General features: G+C 45.9%; 1 protein-coding gene across 8 annotated transcripts in view; it reads left to right on the top strand.

Moving 5' to 3' along the window:
- LOC137528059 (uncharacterized) overlaps positions 1 to 15,279 on the top strand; it is a 38,587-nt gene extending 23,308 nt beyond the window's left edge. For 7 of the 8 annotated variants that reach the window (XM_068249303.1, XM_068249304.1, XM_068249302.1 and 4 more), the window contains 4 exons: positions 3,938 to 4,039; positions 5,346 to 5,567; positions 11,468 to 11,630; positions 14,419 to 15,279. In XM_068249303.1, coding sequence (XP_068105404.1) covers positions 3,938 to 4,039; positions 5,346 to 5,567; positions 11,468 to 11,630; positions 14,419 to 15,130 — 1,199 coding nt within the window. In that variant the 3' untranslated portion in view covers positions 15,131 to 15,279. The remainder of the gene's footprint in view (positions 1 to 3,937; positions 4,040 to 5,345; positions 5,568 to 11,467; positions 11,631 to 14,418) is intronic. The other variant, XM_068249301.1, reaches the window with a different exon arrangement.
- Positions 15,280 to 15,533: the final 254 nt, after the last annotated feature.

Genomic DNA, 15,533 nt, shown 5'->3' with positions numbered 1-15,533 from the left:
GTCAAGACCTCCCGTGGACTCGTAGCCTGCCTGGCTGTACCTAGGCATCCTTTGGTTAATTAACATCTCCATGAGATCAGCTAAGTGTCACCTGGTTCCCAGAACCAGAAGGGGAATTGTGCCTTCCACAGGGAATATGTCCAAGCTAATTAACACCTTCCCCCCAGGCTGTCACTTCAGCTAAGACAGATCCCCCAGCTGTTCCTAGGCATAGGGATACTACACGTCAAATCTTGGTTCTATTGATCTGAGGCGCAATCGATGCAGGAATCGAGTGCGATCGTTCTTTTCTTCACGGGCGGTTCCAGGACGCGCCTGCGTCCCCGCAACCGTCCGTGACACCATCCATATTCATTAGGACTATAACAAGCAGAACTATGCAGTCTTCACTGGCCAGCAAAAAAAGCCTTCACGTGTCCATAATTATAGTGCTTGTTAAAAGAAAAGCCAGGATCTCACCCCTCCTACCCTCACCCACGTGCACATGGGGGTAATCGCGTAGTCTCCAGAAGCCTTGCGGTGGTCGCTTGTGACGGTGGCCACAGCCTCCCCTTCTCACATGGACTTGCAAAGTGTGGGCGTCCCCGCATGCCAGGAGGGGGCCACTATGCTACAAACAATGTCTCTTCCAAACTGCACCGGCTTCAGGCCTCAGGATGCTGGGATAGTGTGGTTGGAAAACTCACAGCAACTTACTGGATGAGAAATGGATGGTGGCCTGGCTTAGCCAAATTTAGTCGACCGGTTTCATTGCATAACCAGAAATTTCTTCAGGACATCATGGCATAGTTACCGCATTACCCCAAGGATAGGTAGGAAATCAATCATTCACTTATATCAGTTATCAACACTAAAACTCGCCATAGTGAGGGGTCTTAGGGTTAGGGGTAGTGCCGCCTGTAAAAACGGTATTATCACAGTAGTCAAGCCAGACTGAACATTGCATAATAAATGTGTCCTTGACTTGCGCCGATAATACTAAGGCTTCTGTCCTCATGACATTATTAAGTGCATCTACCGTGTTTCCCCGAAATTAAGCCCTAGCACTTATTTCAGCATGCTTGAAGTATAAGACCTACCCCAAAAGTAAGTCCTAGCAGCAGTAAGGGGAAAAAGAACGGCAACTTGTGCTATTACTGGAGCCAATGGTCTTGTGGTTGGGACCATGGCTTTGTCATTGGGCCAATCACTGCACTCCCTGCTACTCAGCGAGGGCAATGATTGGCCCAGTAACAGAGCCATGATCCCGCCTGCGAGGCATCGGGTCCAGTAGAAACACTAGTTGCCGTACTTCTTTCCCATAGGCTGAAGCTCGGGGGCACAGCAGCATGAAGCTGGGGGAAAGAAGAGGATGCAGGGGGGCATTGGAGGACACTGGGGGCAATGCAGCTTGGTGCTTGGGGGTAAGAGGAGGATGCAGAGGGTCGACAGAGGAATTATGATGGACAATCAACACGATAGGTCGCTGCTTCTTTATAAGTAGGCACTGAGTAAATCGCAGAGCTCAAGTGTACCCCATACAACTTCAAAGATAAATATACTTAAGTATTCGGAAACCTCTGGATAGGTCATAGGATTCCGGGGGGTCCTCCTCCAGCCCTCTCTTCCAGCACTGGGTACCTCTGAACATATTCGAAAAGCTTGTCAAATATTTTCTCGTGGCCACACTCGTTCGGTTACTGTGCATGGGCAAGTACGAGCCATGCATACCGAATAGAACAAAACTACTCATCCAACACTTTGATTGCTATCGACCCCGTCTTCCACTGCTGCGCCATATAATTTCACTATTACGCACTCTGTGTGGATCTAAAGTGAGACAAAGGCATACATTTTCATACCACTCTGTGCCACGTAATTACAATCGGAGCAACCGTGTGCAAGCTGGCACCGCCTCCAACCCATCCCCTGATACCAAGTTCCCTCTTCGCTGTAGTGCAGCAAGGTAGAGACCCTTCAGACCCCCGCTTCTGCAGCAATTTCTGGATCACCCACATCCCCTCCGCATACACAAGAAAAAAAAGTACTATATTTTTCGGCATTTAGGACACACTTTTTCTCATCCAAAAATGGGGAGGAAAAAGTCCATGCGTCTTATATGACAAATACAGGAAGTCCCTGACTTACAAACTGCTGACCCGCCACGATGTCGGGAACTCCCTGTATTCTCATGGTTTGTCCTCTGCTCCCCTCCTTCTGTTCTCCTGTGCTCCATGTGTATCATTAGCAGCAGCAGTATGGCTCACCTCATCCAATGACGGTCAGTCCTCTCCTCTCCCACACTGCTCCCCTAGTGCTGGCTTCTGCTGATGATGCAATGAGCAGAAGCTGGCACTAGGAGTCATGAGGGAGAGGAGAAATCTCTGATCGCCACTGGATGAGGTGAGCCATACTGCTGCTGCTAATAATGATACACATGGAGACGAGGACACACAAAGGCCAGAAGAGGACACACGGGTGGCAGAGGAGGACACGAGGTACAAGGGGAACACAATAATTTGGGGAGAACATCTACAACACACTCCTGGAACATGGATGCACCAGGTTTAGTATATACAGTATTTTTTCCCTGTTTTTTGTCCTCTAAACCTAAGTGTGTCTAATTTTCCAGAGCGTCTTATATGCTAAAAAGTACGGTAAGTGGGTGATCCAAAAATTGGATTGGAAAAGGTTGAATAAGGAAGTTTAGAAGAGACTTCTCCTTAAGCTTAGTATCAGCAGTTTGTGACCTGGGTTCAGCTTTAAAGAGGAACTCCAGTGAAAATAATGTAATAAAAAAGTGCTTATTTTTTACAATAATTATGTATAAATGATTTAGTCAGTGTTTGCCCGTTGTAATATATTTTAAATCCCTGATTTACATTCTGACATTTATTACATGGTGACATTTTTACTGCTGGCAGGTGATGTAGCTGCTGCTTGCTTTTTTGGCAGTTGGAAACAGCTGTAAACAGCCATTTCCCACAATGCAACAAGGTTCACAGACAGGAAACTGCCAGGAGGACCATGGTCCTCACAGTTTCCTGTGGGAGGGGTTCCACCACAATATCAGTCATACGGCGCCCCCTGATGATCTGTTTGAGAAAAGGAATAGATTTCTCATGTAAAAGGGGGTATCAGCTACTGATTGGGATGAAGTTCAACTCTTGGTCACGGCTTCTCTTAAAGAGTAACTGTTAGCCCCCAAATTGAAATTTAAAACACTATTGCAATGTTTTATTTATTATATAAGTGAGCCAAAAAGCCAATGTACAAGTTAAAAATCAATTAATTTTGTTACTATCTAACCTTTTCCCCCAGCTCCGGACGCAAGCCGCATATCAGATACTGTAGCATGCAGAGCATGCCTATGTCTGGCCGACCCCCCTCTCCCCCCCAGGACCAGGTGCCAATATATTCTCCCCACCGCAGCTGACCGCTCTGACACGGAGAGAGAGCGGCAGCACTTCCAGAGCAGCACCGCAGAGCAGCCGCCGCCGAGTCACATGTGAGAGAATCACATGTGAGAGAGATGCACGGCGCTGGCTGCTCTGCGGTGCTGCTCTGGAAGTGCTGCCGCTCTCTCTCCGTGTCAGAGCGGTCAGCTGCGGTGGGGAGAATATATTGGCACCTGGTCCTGGGGGGGAGAGGGGGGTCGGCCAGACATAGGCATGCTACAGTATCTGATATGCGGCTTGCGTCCGGAGCTGGGGGAAAAGGTTAGATAGTAACAAAATTTAGATTGATTTTTAACTTGTACATTGGCTTTTTGGCTCACTTATATAATAAATAAAACATTGCAATAGTGTTTTAAATTTCAATTTGGGGGCTAACAGTTACTCTTTAAGTACACAATTATTTTTTAATGTGCTTTTTTACTGTTCAATGTCTTGCTTTAATATTGCAGATATGTAACTTAGATATTGAAACACAAAATCCTCTCTCTTGTTATTTTTAGACTATTTTCTGGTTCAGGTTAAAGAAGAAGAAGAAGACCTGTCATTCGAAATGGATTACCAGCAGCAGGGCCAGAATGTGGTTCACCCTCCCACCTGCGCAGGTAGGGGAATGCATCTCGCTGTAACACCGTACAGCGAGATTTAAAGTGTACATTTGTTCTAGAGTAAAATGCATTACACTTTTTTCTTATGTGTATATCACTTACAGTAAATGTTATTGTGACAGAACTAAATGTCTGCCTGACAAGTTATGGACTATCCCATTTCCTCATGGGGGATTCTCTGGCTTTCATTTAATTTCAATAGCTCTGTTGTGTGCCATAATTCAGGGAGCACTTTTGAAAATGAAGAAAACCTTGAGAATCCCATGACGGGATGCCCTAGACGAAAGCCAGTGTCAGTAAGACTGGTGTACCTGGTGTATAGTGGTCACCCCTCCCACTCCCATCAAGTGGTCCCTGGTGGTCTAGTGTGCCCCCTCCCTATATCCTCTAATTGCATGGCAATGGCAGCGGAGGCAGTGAAAGGGCAATCTCCCCTGATCCGGGGCCAGGCGACACTGCTCTTGGACTCTCCATGCGTTCTGGTGGCTGTTTGCAGCTCGCTATCTACTTCCTGGTTCTGGCACACCTAAGTAGAGAGTGAGTTGGAAACAGTAGAGGCCGAATCCGATGCAATGGAAGCCACGGAGAGTCCCAGTACCCCGGAGTAGGAGACATTGTTTTTCCACCGCTCCGCTGCCATTACTCTGCAGTTGGGGTAAGTTGGGAGGAATGGCCACCCTCGACCACCAGGGAACACAAAGTTCAGTTCCTAGCCACTATTATGCATATGCCACCATATCATTAATGCACATTGTACACTTGGCACCCCTCCTATCTGTAACATTCAGAAGTTCTAGATCAGTCATCCGTTATTTAATGAGACACCGAGCACTTCCAAAAAAAATGAAATTTCCACTTACCTGGGGCTTCCTCCAGCCCACCGTAGGAAGCAAGGTCATCCGGCGTCCTCCTGGCTCCTCTCCCTGTCCCCGGCTGGTGGCTCTGTTAGCAGACGACTTCGGCCTGAAGTTGTCCGGTCTGGTTCCGTCTTCCTGATGTGTGTCATGACGCCGGCCGCGCATGCACTGGACTCTCACACCGGCCGGCGTGATGACGCGTAACTGGCTGGCGTGAGTATGCACATCAGGAGGAGGGAACCAGACCGGACGACTGCAGGCCGAAGTCGTCTGCTAACGGAGCTGCCAGCCCAGGGATCAGGAGAGGATCCAGGAGGACGCCAGGGAACCTTGCCGCCTACAGTGGGCTGGAGAAAGCCCCAGGTAAGTAGAAATTTCATTTTTTGGAAGTGCTCGGTGTCACTTTAATTTCCATTTTTAAATGCTACTTTTTGTTGCATGTGGAGAAGCTGGAAGAGAGAGAGAGCCCAGGATCCAGAGGATGCCCTCCAAGATGTTCATTAACATAGCCCAGCTCATTCAGATGGTGCAAGAGCGTCCGGAGATATACGACCCCAAAGTCCCCTCCTACGCTGACCGCTACAAGAAGAAGAAGGCCTGGGATGAGATCTGTGCCGTGGTGGTTCCGGACTGGGAGGTGTGCGGCGAAAAGGAGCAGAATATCAGAGGTGAGATCCGTAATAATGGCCAATGTGAGCTCCGCAGTGTATGACATGAATTAAAGCACACATTTACTTAAAGGGAAGGTTCAGGGACTATCTAAAAAAAATAAAAATCCATTTCCACTTACCTAGGGCTTCCTCCAGCCCGTGGCAGGCAGGAGGTGCCCTCGGCGCCGCTCTGCAGGCTCCCGGTGGTCTCCGGTGGCCGACCCGACCTGGCCAGGCCGGCGGCCAGGTCGGGCCTCTTCTGCGCTCCATGGTGCGTTCCACGCCGGCGCGCTGACGTCATCGGACGTCCTCCGGGCTGTACTGCGCAGGCTCAGTAGTTCTGAGCCTGCGCAGTACAACCCGGAGGACGTCCGATGACATCAGCGCGCCGGCGTGGAACGCACCATGGAGCGCAGAAGAGGCCCGACCTGGCCGCCGGCCTGGCCAGGTCGGGTCGGCCACCGGAGACCACCGGGAGCCTGCGGAGCGGCGCCGAGGGCACCTCCTGCCTGCCACGGGCTGGAGGAAGCCCCAGGTAAGTGGAAATGGATTTTTATTTTTTTTAGATAGTCCCTGAACCTTCCCTTTAAAGAGACTCTTAAGTCTCCTAAAAATGAGGTTTTTACTTTAAAAAACTCTTTAACATAACTGCCCCTCGTAAAACGCCACATCCCTGCGGCTTAAAACGCTATTAATCACCCCTAATTACCCTGACAAAATCCACAACTTTCTTGGTCCTGGATTTTGCTGCCCTAAGGAGGCAGAGCTTTGGGCTGTAGCTCTGCCTCCATGCACGTCAATTAGCGCTGATTGCCGCCTCTCCCCGCCCCTCTCAGTGAAAGAAGACTGAGAGGGGCGGGGAGAGGCGGCGATCCGCTTTGATGGACGCATGTAGAGGCGGAGATGCAGCCAAAAGCTCTGCCTCAATGCCGAAGGAGCCCCGCGATGTGCCTCAGGTAATTTTGGGGTGATTAATGGTGTTTTCAGCCGCGGGGATGCAGCATTTTAGGAGGGGCAATTATGTTAGATGTTTTTAAAGTAAAAACCTCATTTTTAGGAGACTTCAGAGTCTCTCTTTAAAGGGAACCTGAAGTGAGAGGGATATGGAGGCTGCATTATGCATTAAAGAGAATCTGTACTCTAAAATTCTTACAATAAAAAGCATACCATTATATTCATTATGTTCTCCTGGGCCCCTCTGTGCTGTTTCTGCCACTCCCTGCTGCAATCCTGGCTTGTAATTGCCAGTTTTAGGCAGTGTTTACAAACAAAAGACATGGCTGCTAACCAGAGTGTGATAGGCTGATAGGAGCTCAGTCTGTGACTCACACAGAGCCTGCAGAGGTCGTGGAGAGGGTGTGTATAACTTATCCCTATCACAGCAAAACCGCACATTCCTGCCTGAGCCGACAAAGCTGGCAAAGGAAAGAAGATTAGATTATCTAACACAGATATTACAGAGACAGTGCAACTAGGTAAGGCTGCAGTAAGCCAGACCACATTAGAACAGGTATAGGAACTTATAGGATAGAAAATCCTATATCCTAGGAAAGAAATAAGGCTGAAAATTTTGTTAGAGTTTAACCAGTGACATCCCCCTCTCCCCCCGAGATCCAATCAGAGTGATCGCCTCTCGTAGGCATCAGCCTATGAGATGGATTTGTTTGTGAGCCTCTCTTGGGGACAGCTCAGTGACGGAGCTGTCCCCTGTACAGCGCTGTGCTAGATCTCAGCGCTGTACAAAAGAAAATTGCCTCTTCTTGCCCTCTTAACAGCCTGCCAGCTCTGATCGTGGCTAGCAGGCAATCAAACGAGCACTCTTTCCCTGCTAATCTCGCAATGAGCGAGAGGACGCACCTGTACGTCCTGGAGGAACAAGGGAGCCACTCTGCGGCCATCCCTCCTGTGTTAGGCGGTCGCAGAGTGGTTAAACAATACCAATATTATTACAAAACTGCGGCCACTGAATCTGATCCACACACTGTATATAAAAAAAAAAAGTGTGTGTGTGTGTGTGTGTGTGTATTCTATCAAGTCCACGTTTGAATGTCTATATTAGTTTTAATGAGACAGCTTTCCTCTTCTCATAGCATGCCACCTGTAAAATTAAGCGAAACTGCACGTAGTGTATTACTGTTATAATAACAACACAATTAAACACCTAAAAGTGCCAAAGTGCAAGTGCCAAAAATCCACGTAATCCACTTAAGAATTGCACGCTCACCAAATTCAGACCACCTCAAATCCAGGTGGGTCTAAAGCTCAGGTTTAACAACCAACGGCTCAGCAGCGGGTGGAATCCATAGGTTTTAATCCAATACCTCATAAAAAACAGTAAAATCGAACATAGCATAAAATCTTTGACATAAAATAATTTGCCCTGCGCTGAGTGCGCACTCACGTCATCCAAGTTATCAATGCGCCTATCGGGTTCAATACCCAGCGGTGTTCCTTCTGCTGCGGCTAACGGCGTCCCGTCCCCGCTGCGACTCTCCCGCTGTGCACTTAAACTTTCCTCTGAGCGATATCCTCCTCGCTTTCTGTGACGTCAGACGCTCCTGGCTCCGCCTTACGCGTTTCATCCCTGCGGACTCATCGGAGGCTCTGATGAGTCCGCAGGGACGAAACGCGCAGGGCAAATTGATTTTATGTCAGATTTTATGTTTTGTTCGATTTTAATGTTTTTTGAGGTATTGGATTAAAACCTTTGGATTTCATCTGCTGCTGAGTCGTTGGTTGTTAAACCTGAGCTTTAGACCCACCTGGATTTGAGGTGGTCTGAATTTGGTGAGCGTGCAATTCTTAAGGCTGCATTTCCACTTGTGCGGTGCGAATCGCCGCGGTAAAAATTCGCATGCGGATGCGAAATTCGCATGCGGGTCCATGCGAATTTTCATGCGAATTCGCACGGATGACGATGTATGCGAATTTAATGCTGGTGTGCTCCAAACCTCATGCGAATTTGCTATTAAATACATTGTGTGCGATTCGCATAGTGATATGCAGTATGCGAATTCTGATGGCTCTGCCATGCAAATTTTTTCTGCACAGAAAATGCAAAGGAATCCTGACAAGTGGAAACAGTCCCATTCACTTGCATTGCTATGCGAATTTGCATGCGAAAAACGCATGCGAATTCGCGATAGTGGAAATGAGCCCTAAGGGGATTTCGTGGATTTTTGGCACTTGCAGTGGAGCACTAACGGAGCACTTTGGCGCTTTTGGGTGTTTAATTGTGTTGTTATTATAACAGTAATACACTATGTGCAGTTTCGCTTAATTTTACAGGTGGCATGCTATGAGAAGAGGAGCGCTGTCTCATTAAAACTAAGTTAAACAATACCAGTTGCCTGGCAGCCCTGCTGATCTTTGGCTGCAGTAGTGTCTGAATCACATGCCTGAAACAAGCATGTAGTTATTAGTCAGATATTTTTTTTTTCTTTCAACAAAGAGCTTTATTGAAATAGAGAGAGTGAATATTACTGATTTGTTAAAGGACAATCAATACGCAATAAGGAAATAAGAAAAGGGGTAATCTTGTTAGATTTTTGTTAGAGAAGAGTTGACATAACTGTTTATAATTATCATTGTGGGCTGGAGGGCACAAGGCCGCAGTGGTCACATCTTAGCATCCTAGGCTGGATGTATGGTCTGCTTTTTTTGGCACGCTTTAGGTGGAAAATATAACTGCTCTCTTATCAGTGCAGTTATAAAAGCTACATACATACACATGACTAGAGTCGGCTGAGGCAGGCGAGAATGACCGCTTCAGCCTATAAACAGCACGTGCACAGCTGCCCCTGACCACCGCCCCACCAGCGATCGGCCAAACAGAACAACTTGGCTAAGAGCCGGAAATTGTATTGTGTGCGTCACTCTTCTGCCTGCCGCTCTGTCACAACCCCCCCCCCCCCCCAGCTGACTTTAGCCTCTATTCATAAAGTATTCCCGCATGCGGTAATGCTCAAAACAGCTGACTTTACCGACCATTTAGCAAAGTGTCCATTCATAAAAGCTGTTTACGCATGAAAAGCTACAATTCCTGAGCAGTGTGGGAAATTACCGTTTTGTGCGGAGATTATCACAACACGTCACTGAAGGTTAATTCATAAAGATTAGAGCAGGCGGAATGGGAACGGAGAATTGCGCCTGTTTAGATAAGGCGATAAGCCAGCGATAACAGGCAAGCTAATGGAGAAAACACAAGAATAATTCCTATCTGGAGTGTGTACATTATAAAATATAACTTTTATTGATATAATTAAAATGAATTCATATGCCTAATTGACCTGTCTGAGGTAGGCTACAAAATCAATGATCAGATATTAATCATTTGTAAACATACATCTGATCAACCTATTCCTCACTAAGATTGCTAAAGTGCTATAAAGAAACCCCCCACCACCAATCCGACATGTTTCAGCTCCCCATTTGGAGCCGTCGTCAGGGAATAAAGTGCTACCTCAGACAGGTCAATTAGGCATATGAATTCATTTATATCAATAAAAGTTATATTTTATAATGTACACACTCCAGATAGGAATTATTCTTGTGTTTTCTAAATATTAATCAGGTTATGTGAATTGTGAAGCTAATGGAGAGACAGACCTCCCAGGAAGCTGCAGTGAGAGCAGAACAAAAACTGCATCCCGGAATACCAAGGCTGTTTTTTTTAACCCCTTGGGTACCTGTTTTCAGATAAATTTCACAACACAAATCCTGCATGTGTAACATTTCTTGAAGTTCTTCTAAGTTGTGGCAATTAAATCGATTGTTTAGAAAGACCAATAGACAGATTCAGTTCAGATTCAGGGCAAGGAGAGGCAGTTTTTAAAAAATGCACATGTAAAGGGATGCTGGGGCTGCCTCCTTTATACTAGCAGGCTATCAAGTGTCTCGGCACAGAGAAAATGTAACAACTCAGCCAGCAAATGTAACAACTCAGCCAGTACTGCCAGTTTAGTGCGGGAATTCCCCAACCTATTATCACAAGTGTAAACTTTTTTATGAATTGGCACACAAAAGTCTAAAATACTGATGCGGCATTTTCCCTCCAAGATTCCCCCCCCCCCCCCCCCCCGCAAATGTTTTATGAATAGAGCCCTTTGTGTCTGTACAGTGTTGGCCCAGCAATGTCGCCCAAGGAATTGAGTCCCAATAGATAGAGGCTCAGCAGGATGCCAGGAAATCTGCATTGTTTAAATTGAAACGGATATGTCAGCCTCCATATCCCTCTCAGTTTAGGTGTGCTTTAAAGCGGTATCGTCACCATAAAAATCAATATTCAACAGCAACTGGTCTGAGTGTATTAAGTGATAAAGATGCTAATCCTGCATTCAAAACTTTCAAAACTTTTTCTGCTGTTATGATTTGGAGTTATCATATACCTTAGGAGCACTGGCCCTTTAGTAGTCCGTGCCAAAGAATTGCATGGTGAGGGTTCTTTTTATCTATAATCTATTCATCCTCTTCCATTTATTTCCCTGCCTGCTGCTTATCTGAAACCTAATCCCCTACTCACTTGTGTTTACAAGCAAGGCTGAGGCGACTCAGCGATTGGAGGAGACAAGAAAAAAAGTAAAGGGCAGAAATGACATCACGAGTTAGCCTTAACTGTGGGCAAAAGACATGGCCCCCACCAGGAACAGAATTCTCGTCATTTACTATACAACTTTCACTGAAATTAAAACGTGGACAGTATAATACATGTGTTATGTATTTATCTACTTATATATGTGTTTTTTTTCCCTGGCATAGTATGGCTGATCGTACCGCTTTAACACTTCTTCAGAAGAGAAAGTTGTTTTGGCTCCCAGACTGTTCAGGCAGTTTTCGGATGATGACGCCTCCTATTGGTCTTTTACTTTGGAAATGTTTGTAGCGTTCACCTTTCCTGAATGTAACTGTTCTCTCTCTAGCCAAAGAAATCCAGACCCGCTGGCGGTCTCTTAAAGATTGCTTCAGGAGGGAGCTGACACTACAGAAGAAGCTGGAAAACTGTGGCTTGCCGACCAATAAGAGGAGGAAGTATATCCACTACGACGGCCTTCTGTTCCTTGAGCCCACCATGAAGCTACGAGAGTGAGTAGTGCAGACAGATGAGGAGATTCACTGGCCGGTTCACAAAGCATCTGACTAGCTGATTCACATGAAGCATTTGTCTTTGTTCTGTTTTGAGTAGGATGTGGGCTGTCCCTTTAATCCACATTCACACTGTGGGAGGTCCTCATTTGCCAGTGATCCACAGTAGCCACCGCCTCTCGCCTGGGGGAACCTGTTGTCAGAGGCCTACAACACTGGGGGAAACTTTTTTTTTTACCTGAGGGAACGGCAAGGGGAGGATCCTAACTGGGAGGGGTGGGCACAGCTGCACCTGACCCCTCTCATTTTGTATTTAAAGGGGAACTGAAGAGAGAGGGATATGGAGGGTGCCATGTTTATTTACTTTTAAGCAATACCAGTTGCCTGGCAGCCCTGCTGATCCTCTGCCACTAATACTTTTAGCCATAGACCCCGAACAAGCATGCAGCAGATCAGGTGTTTCTGACATTATTATCAGATCTGACAAGATTAGCTGCATGCTTCTTCCTAGTGTGATTCAGACACTACTGCAGCCAAGTAGACCAGCATGGCTGCCCAGCAACTGGCATTGTTTAAAAGGAAATAAATATGGCAGCCTCCATATCCCTCTCACTACAGTTGTCCTTTAGCCTGCAGTATTTGTACATAGACTGTAGTTTTCTTTTTACCTTATGTAACGTTTAAAGAGAATCTGTAAGTTAACCCCCCCCCCCCCCCAAAAAAAACCAAAAAAAAAACCAGGTACCTCGGGAGGGGGAAGCCTCTTGATCCTAATGAGGCTTCCCTGTCCTCCTAAGCCAGCCTGAAATCCATGATAACAGTCCCCTGCCGTCGCAGGTGCGCTAGCAGCTTTTCTTGGGCTTTGCCTGAAATGACTGAGACAGATTAGGTCCGCACGGGTTGCGCAGTAGAGCGGACCTGATGGAGTTCGGCTATTTCCCCTGGAGCCTGAGCGGAAAGCTGCTAGTGCCCCTATGCGCAGTGGTGACAAGTGGACATTCGAGGGTTCTAGGGCTGGATCGCCTCTGCTGAGGACAGGGGAAGCCTCTTCGGGAGCCAGAGGCTTCCCACTCCTAAGGCAAGTACTCCCCAGGGGCACTTTTTTCCCTTTAGGTTCACTTAAAACACTGTATGTGATTTGCACCTAGCAAACATGTAGGCCTTTTTTGTGTGGGGTGTTTTAGTTCACCATATTAAGGCAACCTATAGGTGTGTCCAGGTGGGATTTTGGCTATACTCCTGTACACTCTTACCATCACCCACTTCTACATATTCATTGACCACCTTATTGGTCGTACGTTTTGAGATAATATTTTTCATAAAATTATGCTAAAGATAAGTTATGTTTTAATTTCCCTGTACTTTACATGGGGATTATACAGGCTTCTTGCAATTCAGATTTGTGATTTCCGCTTTGTAGAGTCAGCCAGGAATTATTGGACACAGCTGATACCAGTGAGGGTATTGGTCAGATATAATATAATTGGAATACAATACAATATAAAATGCAGGTGGTTGTGCACTGTATTGCAACAAATGACTTCTGGGGGCTGGAAGAAGCCCCAGGTAAGTAAAAAAACTACATTTATTTTTTCACCTCGTGAGTCCTTTAACATCTTGGGTACCAGAGGTTTATACCCCCCAGTGACCAGGCCATTTTTTTTTTTTAATTCTGCACTTCAAAACTACATTTCTTTTTTTTTTTTTACCTCGTTTAATGTGAACAGGCCTTAAAGAGGAACTGTAGTAAAAATACAATTAGCTTAAATATTGCACCAACTAACAACCTCTAATTGAGCATCTCGGGTTTTAAGTCTTAGAAGAGAACCTGAACTGAACTGAAAATAAATTCTAAATAACCATACACAGGTCATATTTTGTAGTCTAAACCCTCAATCTCTTTCTCCTCTCCTACACCCCATTTGTGCACTGTGATCAATGGAATTCTCTGTACTCCATTTTAAAAAATGGCCATTACCCCCTAACAGCTTCCTGGTCAGCACACTGTTAAACTGTAATATCACTCACTTGAGCCATAGGGAGACATGGACATTACCTTGCATATTCAGTTGTAACTGACAGCTGCTGATATATAACTGACAGCAACTGGTATATTTCAGTTCTGACAAAATATTGTCAGAACTGGAAGGGATCACTGTAAGAAGAAAATGGTGAGCTTCTGAAATGAAATGATGGTGAGGTTAGTATGTAATATTCATTTGCAGCTACATCATGTGTTTATTTTAAAGAGACACTGAAGCAAAAAAAAAATGATGATATTATGATTTGTATGTGTAGTACAGCTAAGAAATAAAACATTAAGATCAGATACATCAGTCTAATTGTTTCCAGTACAGGAAGAGTTAAGAAACTCCAGTTGTTATCTCTATGCAAAAAAGCAATTAAGCTCTACTACTTTCAAAGTTGTGGAGAGGGCTGTTATCTGACTTTTATTATCTCAAGTGTTATTGAACTATTTACTTTTTCTCTGCCAGAGGAGAGGTCATTAGTTCACATACTGCTCTGAAAGAATCATTTTGAGTGCTGAGTGTTGTGTAATCTGCACATATTATAGAATGATGCAATGTTAGAAAAAACACTATATATCTGAAAATAAAAATATGAGAATATTTTCTTTGCTGCTAAACTTCTAGTAATTATTCATAGTACACAACCAATTCATTATATCATATATTTATTTTTTTCGCTTCAGTGTCTCTTTAAATTATTTTACTCGCTTCAGGTTCCCTTTTAAGTACAATAACACTTTGAACTGTTTTTCTTTCAGTTCTTTGGTCAGTAACACGGCACCCCCTGCACCTTCCGCTGCCAGAGATCCTCTTGAGTTCCAGCCGTCAGCTGAGGTAGACCGCACCGCATCCAGTCCCACGCCATTACTGACACCACCCCTGCCGCTGCAGCTGCCCCCGCAGTTCCGCGCGTCGGTGGCCAGACCGATCTTGGCACGCGCAGCAGCCTTGGAAGGGTCGAGAAAGAACAAGAAAAAGACTGCGAACAAAAATGAAAACGAGTGGGAGAGACACCTTCTGAACGTTATGAGCTCCATCCGGAGGAAAACGGACGAGAGCATGGACACCGACGAAATCTTTTTAAAGAGCTTGCTGCCGTTCGTCCGGAAGGTTCCCGACGACAGAAAGATCGACATGCAGCTGAGCTTGATGCATGTGGTGAAAAACTTTATGAGGCTGCCGCAAAAAGAACACAAAAAGCAACACTGTATGAGCAGCAACTCTATTTCCGTCACTTCCCATCCACAGTCTGACGAAGAGAAGCCAGCAGCGCCCTCACACACGAACGCCCAACATCAGACGCGGCCATCCCAGCCCCGCCCACCCGCCTTCGACTCCTCCCCCTGCGCTCAGGAGCAGGAGGCGCCCCCTGTCTCCCGGACCTGCGCCTCACCATCCTCCTCCTCCTCATCCTCCACTAACAGGTCCCCGCCAAGCCATCAGGACTCTCTATACTACTTTGATTTATAGTGTTGGAACTGCTGGATGCAAATGACTATATATTTTTTTTTTGTTTATAGATTCTATATTATTTTTTTAATAATGTTATTTATATTGCCCTGAGATTTCTTAGAGGTTACATTTCTGGGCAGCTGTAGATAAAGAGTCGTTTAACACCCGCCTGTTGTTTGCAAAACACTTTTGTAAATCAGAAGTAAAGGTGGCCATACATGTAGCGATTTTCCGGCCCGATCACCATCCACTGTTTAATTGTTTGAAATTCAGTCCCGCAAGGTGTCTGCCTGATCGATGTTTCGATTGTTCTTGTCCCGAAATTGGTAGAGTGCATCAATTTGAGCTTACTGGAAAATCTCGGTCCCAAGCAGAGCAGGATCATCCACCAGGCAACCTAGTCAGTTGCCTGGGGCCTAGT

Source organism: Hyperolius riggenbachi, chromosome 8, assembly GCF_040937935.1.
Source record: "Hyperolius riggenbachi isolate aHypRig1 chromosome 8, aHypRig1.pri, whole genome shotgun sequence".
NCBI classification, from domain to species: Eukaryota; Metazoa; Chordata; class Amphibia; order Anura; family Hyperoliidae; genus Hyperolius; species Hyperolius riggenbachi.
The sequence above is the reverse complement of the archived record's forward strand: the minus strand, read 5'-3'. Positions and strand labels throughout refer to the sequence as shown.